The sequence below is a fragment of the Ipomoea nil genome, unplaced genomic scaffold (assembly GCF_001879475.1).
Source record: "Ipomoea nil cultivar Tokyo-kokei standard unplaced genomic scaffold, Asagao_1.1 scaffold2826, whole genome shotgun sequence".
Classification (NCBI taxonomy): domain Eukaryota; kingdom Viridiplantae; phylum Streptophyta; class Magnoliopsida; order Solanales; family Convolvulaceae; genus Ipomoea; species Ipomoea nil.
Genome location: NW_017619254.1, coordinates 628,039 through 635,273, shown reverse-complemented (window position 1 = coordinate 635,273; position 7,235 = coordinate 628,039). Strand labels below are relative to the sequence as shown.

Below are 7,235 nucleotides of genomic sequence, written 5' to 3'. Positions count from 1 at the left end.
AAGGAAGATTCATAATCTGAGACATAGAGGAAAATTTATAATCACGTAGAGGAAAATTCATAAACTGGTAAAGGAAAGTTCATAAACTGGTAAATGAAAGTTCATAAACTGGCAAAGGAAAATTCATAATCTGACACATAATTCTCAACCTATATCTAAAAATCATAAAATTCATAAGTACATACTGTTAACATGATCTCAGTCTATAGCTACATCGTGGTCTACATTCTTATTAAAATGAACAAATTGTGAACCCCCGGTGCTTGGATGTACAAGATATCCATCACGAGCAATCTCTGAAATATTTTCCAAGACCAATGATTGGACAGAGCCCTTTGTAATTGAAGCAAGCTTGTTTGCAGCGCTCTTTCTTCCCCTTGCTGCATTGTACTTCTTCTCAATAACACTACTACTCCTTTTATTTCTCACACCTTTACGCCTCCGGCTTGAGGGGTCTTGGACAATACCACTTGACGAAGACACAGCACCCTCCTCAGTGTTCACATCCCCAATCTCAGCTTCAATGTTTTTCCTTGCATTCTCAACGGCTTCATCACATAATTGTCTAGCAACACTGTTATCTTGGCTAGAAACAATAAGCCTTTGAAATTTCCTACTAATCTCAACAGCCCAAATTGAAGAAGGGACACCACCATTATAAAACACAGATGCAATGTCCACGTTTGTACGCTCAACAGCCTTTTTAGTCCATCTTTTTAGAATGTATTTATCGGGAATACTGGAAACACAGTGCACATGAAGTATACGTAAGCAGTGGCAGCAAAGTATTCCCAATTCTGAAAACAGCTTGCAACTACAACATATATCCAAATTGATTGCCTTAAAGGTTACTTCATGCCTTATGATATCTATGTCTGGTCGCCACACGTGATACTTGCACATATAACCATCGTTCAACACCATTTCTTGATAACAAGAGCTATCTTTCATAAATTGTTCCTCGAACAAAAAATATATCTCAATTGTATAAACCTCTCTAGCATGTGAAAGGAGTTTCACATGATCCAACATCATGGCGGGTACTCCTTGAGAACACCGGAAATCCTCGCCATTTTCCTTACTTCTCCATTCAGATATAACACTCACAAATGATGAATAAAAATCACATAAACCAGCAGTCTTGGACAGCCTCCTAGAAATTGCATGATTTGTGCTTTCACTCCTTTGCGAAGATAAAATACCCCCGGAGAAATAATCCTTGTTGAACGCTGGACACCACTTCTCCCTACAGTCATAAAGCTTCTCTAGCCATGTATTCTTATGACAATTATATTTTGTAACCATCCTGAAAAGGTTAAAACACATGTTTATTACTCATATTCTGAAAATTCATAATCTCATATTACAAAGTTCATAATCATGTAACAGAAAATACATAATGACATAACAGAAAATACATAATTGAATACTGTGAATTCATAATCTCATATTACAAAGTTCATAAATCATATAACAGAAAATACATAATGACATAACAGAAAATACATAATGACATAACAGGAAATCCAGAATTGTATAACTGTGAATTCATAATCTCATATTAGAAAATTCATAAATCATATAACAGAAAATACATAATGACATAACAGAAAATCCATAATGACATGACAGAAAATTCAGAATTATATAATGTAAATTCATAATAACATACCTTGTCCAGTAAACCTCAAATTCAGCTTTAGTCTCGGTGTATTTCAACACACAATTAAACATATCCAGAAAATCCTTATGATTCCTCAATGCCTTAATATGCTTCTTCGAATTCTCACCAATATGCCATATGCAAAGACGGTGGCGTGATGTAGGAAACACCATGGAAATGCCAGCAGCCATAGCTGAACATTGATCCGTCATGATAGTCTGTGGACACTTGCCATCCATGGATCTTAAAAACGCTCTAAACAACCACGCAAATGACTCTATCCTCTCATTCATCAAAAAACCACAACCAAACATTACATTCATGCAATGATGGTTCATCCCTACAAAAGGACCACAAATCATATCATATTTGTTAGTGCGGTATGTTGTATCATGCACTAACAGATCACCAAACACCTCATAATCCCTTCTCATTTGACCATCCCTCCAAAAAAAACTACACAATCTTCCATCCAAATCAACTTCGAAATCAAAAAAGAAATCAACCTCATTAGATTGCCTCCTCCTGAATATCTCAACCAAAGAATTTGAATCCGATCCATCCAAACACTTCAAACTCACAAAAGCCATCGAATTGTAAGCATCGCGGTTGGTAAAGCCAACCAATGGAGAGCCCCCTGACTGATGTTTCAAAAACCTCATACCATCCGCCAATGCAACACCACTACTCTTCATGTCTTTTAAATATTCAAGCTGATTGTTTCCCACTCTTCTATGCGACCGAAGCAGATGACTCTTGCCAAATGAACATAACTCGTGATTGTGCTCTTTCAAGTGTTTTGTAACTGTCCACATCCCATCACCCCCCACATCAAACTGAACAAATGCACCACATCCAGTCCTCATATCAATCTTTGAATAAAGCTTAACACCACTGTTTGGTTTCTGCTTATACCCAGCCTTAGCACAGAAGAACCTCTTCATCTGAATTGACTTAGTAGATGCCTTATAACGTTGTTGGCCTTTCCTCACACTAAAACCAACTCTGTATGCATATCCATTATATAACTCAAAAGCTTCGTCAACATTTCTTACTACAACACCCACCAAGTCTTCATCAACTGCAATTGCAACAAAAATATAACCACACCTATACCAACTACTAAACTATGAATGTGGATTTCACCTATAATGAATGTAATATGCTACACTATAGAATTCATAATCTCATGTGAGAACATTCATAATCACAAAGAATAAAATTCATAACATCATATAAGAAAGTTCATAACAAAAACCGGATATCAATAACATTTGTGACATTATGAGCATTCAAAGTTGCATAGATACTCATGGCATTAAATGCATAACCTCATAACATAAAATTCATAACCTCATATGGAAAATTCATAATAACATAACGGAAAATTCATAACCTCAAACTGTAAATTCATAACGTGAACAGATTATTAATACCAATCACAACATTCAATTTGCATATAATCACCATGAATCAGTACCTACACCTACAAGAAACAACATTCATGATACACCAACTAATAAAAAGAACCTGGACTTGAAGACGAGCCATCAATGTCAATGTTTAACTCTGCTTGATCATTGCTTATTGAATCACCAACACAATCTTCATTCACTGAGTATATGCAAGCAGTGTAACACACCAGTTAATATGTTATGGACATATTACTATTACATTATGAATATTCATATCACATGCATGAACAGAGTATCAAAATTCATAACTCTGTAACAGAAAATACATAATTGCATTTTGTAAAATTCATAACAGAAACATGGAACTAATACACATTTACGGCCATTATGAACATTCAAACTGCATAGATACTGAACAAATATCAATAAAAATAACTAAATCTTCAACAATCCATGATCTCATAAATCAAACGAAATCAAACGCATAAAATCAAACGCAACCTGGAATCGCAGAAATCATATCGGTTGAATCTTCTCCTCGAACCATCGTCTCCTCCATCACGAATAGGAAAGAATCGCGAATGTCGGATCACAATTGCCTTCAGCGATTTGCGAATAGGAAATAATCAAACGCAAAGAGTTGTCTGATCATAACTGTCTTCCTAACGCCGTTAATAGAACAGTGTTTTTTTTTTTTTTTTTTTTAAACGACGCCAAAAACGACGTCGTTTGAAAGCGTGTTCACCAAGCATGGTGAGCACGTTTCCACGGCATAATTTGCCGTGTGTTAGCAACAAATTTGAGCTAATACATATGATATGTACCGTATATTGCACGGCTGTGCCCATAAATACTCACAATCACACATAATTTGGATCCTTCAATCACGTAAGGGTCATCATCAGTTTCAACGCAACTACACTATCTTGGGCCTTGGGGCATAAAAATATCACTACCTAAGAGGCTAACACTCACTAAAATTTTAAATTTGTTTAATACAATGAGTATAACTATATTTTTTGTGGTGATAATAAATACATTAATATAACTATACTATTGTTTGTATTATTATTATTATTATTATTATTATTATTATTATTATTATTATCAATGAATAAGCAATCAAACTTCCACAATTAAAAAAAGTAATACTCTTCACAGTAGTGATATTTATATATCGTATTAGGAGTTAATCACCATTTGGTCCCTCAATATAATTATTTTCAAAATGTTAGTATAGTCCATAGTTTTCAATTTTAACCAATTTGATCTTCGAATTGTTTAAAATTTCATCATTTAAACCATTCCATAGACAAAATGGTAACTTCCATATTTTTAAAACGTTGTCAATTTGGTTATTGGATGGGTTTAATTGACAAATTTTAAACAATTCGATGATCAAATTGGTTAAAATTGAAAATTAAAGAATACATTAGAAATTGAGAAACAATTGAATGATCAAAATGGTGATTTTCCCTCGTATTAATAAAAAAAATCAAAAGGAAAATCTATATTTGCAAGGACTTCTTCCTATACTTATGATTTCAATTGCAATTCAATGAAATGATAAACTAATTGCAATTCCCTCAATTCATAGGCCCCCCTATGAATTGCAATTCATCCATACAAATAAAAGAGAAAAGGAAGAAAATGACATATTTGTCTTCAAATGTTATTATTAATATTATTATACAAGAGTATTTTTGTCTTTATATTACTTTTCCCATTTCTATTCTGAATAATTTTATTTCACTCTACCAAACAATGTAATTTTAATTACTACTTTATTTTCACCTTATTTTTTTCCGACCAAATTACAATTCATTTCTCTCTTAATTCCTTCTTTCCGACCAAACGCACTATGAATGCATGAATTTAGCAGGCATGCATGGAGGAGGTCAGGGATGATAGGTTCCAGTATAGCTGGAAGAATGGTGCATTGAGCCTCTCAAAAACTATAATGATTGCACAAGACAAAACAGTCTACGTGTAAGAATATTGTATTGGATAAGAAACTTTGGCCAAAGATGAATCATTACGTAGATCAGATCAGATATGAAGAAGTTAATCAACAATGATTTTAGTCGGATAAAGCCGATTGCCTTGCTGGCCTGGTGACACCTAGTCATACACTCATACGTAGTATATTGCAATCTTTTATTATTATTATTTAAAGTTAGAGATAATATATATACACACACAATTAATTATTTACTACGGAGTATTATTTTTTAAGAAAATGTATTTATTTTATTTTTTTAGATTAGAAAAATGCGTGATCATGAACTATTTTATAGAGTTTTTTTAAATTTCTTTGGAGAAAACAATTTCAAATTATAAAAATGCTTGTTTTGTGAGTTTAGATTGGTTGATTGATTATATTAGTTATTAGTTAATTTGATTAACTCATTATGATTTTCGACATTTTTTATATGTAGTCCTTTTTTTAACTTATAATTTGGTTGTCAACCACGAGCTTGGTTTGAGACCCGGCCATTAAAATTTTTAATTATCTGCTTCAACTTATCATGTAGGACGACAATGCTACTATTTAATAGACTAGACGAGTCGAGATCAGATCCTCTATAATTAGCTTCTGGTGTGATTTTTAGGGTGTTTTCCTTTATCCTTTTCTCTTAAAAAAACATATAACAATATAACATCATAATTCGTGAAACATTTATGTCAAAGCCAATTACACTAGTACATATTAGACCTATAGTATACTTTTAAAAATTTGTATTATAAAATTAAAATAGTTCACTAATCATGTTATTTTCTAATTTTCTTTACAAATTTATTTCAGGCGATAAGAGTTAAGACCCCTATCACATTAATTTGTGCTAAGAATTCTCTATTTTTTTCCCACAATCATTAGGGATGGCAATGTGCCCCGTCCCCGTTGGGGATCCCCGCCCCCGTAGGGGATGGGGACGGGGACGGGGAAAAATTTCGGGGATCGGGGACGGGGATGGGGAATTTCACAAACTCCCCGGCGGGGACGGGGACGGGGACGGGGACGGGGATACCACTCCCCGCCCCCGAAAAAAAATTTTAAAATAAATAAATATATAATATATATAGAATATTATTTTAGGATTATGAAATAGAATATTTGAATGTGTATACATTGGAATAATACGTGTACTGTAGTAATGTGTGTATAACAACAATAAGTAACAACAATAAGTCAATATAATTTATAATGTTTGAATGATAAACTATTTTTAGTATATATTTGCTCTTTCGGATTGGAATTTGAACTTCATTAGTTCGTATGTTATTAAAAATAGTTGAATTTTAATTGTCATTTTAATTGTTTTCTTTTTATTTCTACTAGTTTCACACTTTAACTATGAGTTGACCGGGGATGGGGATTCCCCGTCCCCGTCAAATTCCCCGCGGAGACGGAGATGGGGAATTTTTTCAAGTCCCCGCCGGGGACGGGGACGGGGATGGGGATGGGGTCGGGGCAGCGGGGACGGGGACGGGAAGTATACTCCCGCCCCCGCCCCGCCCCGTTGCCATCCCTAACAATCATGTATATAGAAAATTATTGTAGGAAGTATAATGAATAAATAAGTAAATATACACGCATGTATACCATGTTTTGCGTGCAATATTTAGTATGATATAGAGAATATACATGACAAAATTTTGGCGACATCATATTGGAAGAATATTGAATTTGGAATATTATATTCCTTATTTATTTGAACCACATCTACTTGATCGCAATTATTATATATGTGTATAAACGAGGGACTATATATGCTAAGAAATGTAAGTACTTAATTAGAGAAAATTTCAATTTTGATTCACTGACTATTGGAGTTGTGTTAATTGCAACACTTGACTTTCAAAAATGTTAATTTAGTACTTTAATTATGCAATTTCTATCAATTTTGGTCACGCCGGTCAAATTGCCGGCTAAATGTGACCGGAAAATTTAAAATTAAAAATTAGTCTTAAATGGGAGGGCCAAAATCGTCATTTCATGTGACTTTCTTCTTCTTCTTCCATTCCTTGCACCGGTCGGTCGATATTGCAGAACCACGATCAGTATTCCTCCTGGACGATGATGTACAGATGACTTCTTCCTTGCACCATTTCCGAAATTGCAGCGCCGGCTGGACGATGATGTACAGGTGACTTCT

General features: G+C 34.1%; 1 protein-coding gene across 1 annotated transcript; it reads right to left on the bottom strand.

Annotated features, from left to right (window-relative positions):
* Positions 1–198: 198 nt before the first annotated feature.
* On the bottom strand, positions 199–3,133 carry LOC109158716 (protein FAR1-RELATED SEQUENCE 12-like). Its single transcript, XM_019306614.1, has 5 exons — positions 3,100–3,133; positions 2,126–2,744; positions 1,673–1,918; positions 994–1,306; positions 199–894 (listed from the first exon to the last, which is right to left on the bottom strand). The coding sequence occupies exons 1-5, from the start codon at positions 3,131–3,133 to the stop codon at positions 199–201; spliced, it is 1,908 nt and encodes a 635-aa protein (XP_019162159.1).
* Between the last annotated feature and the right edge of the window lie 4,102 nt (positions 3,134–7,235).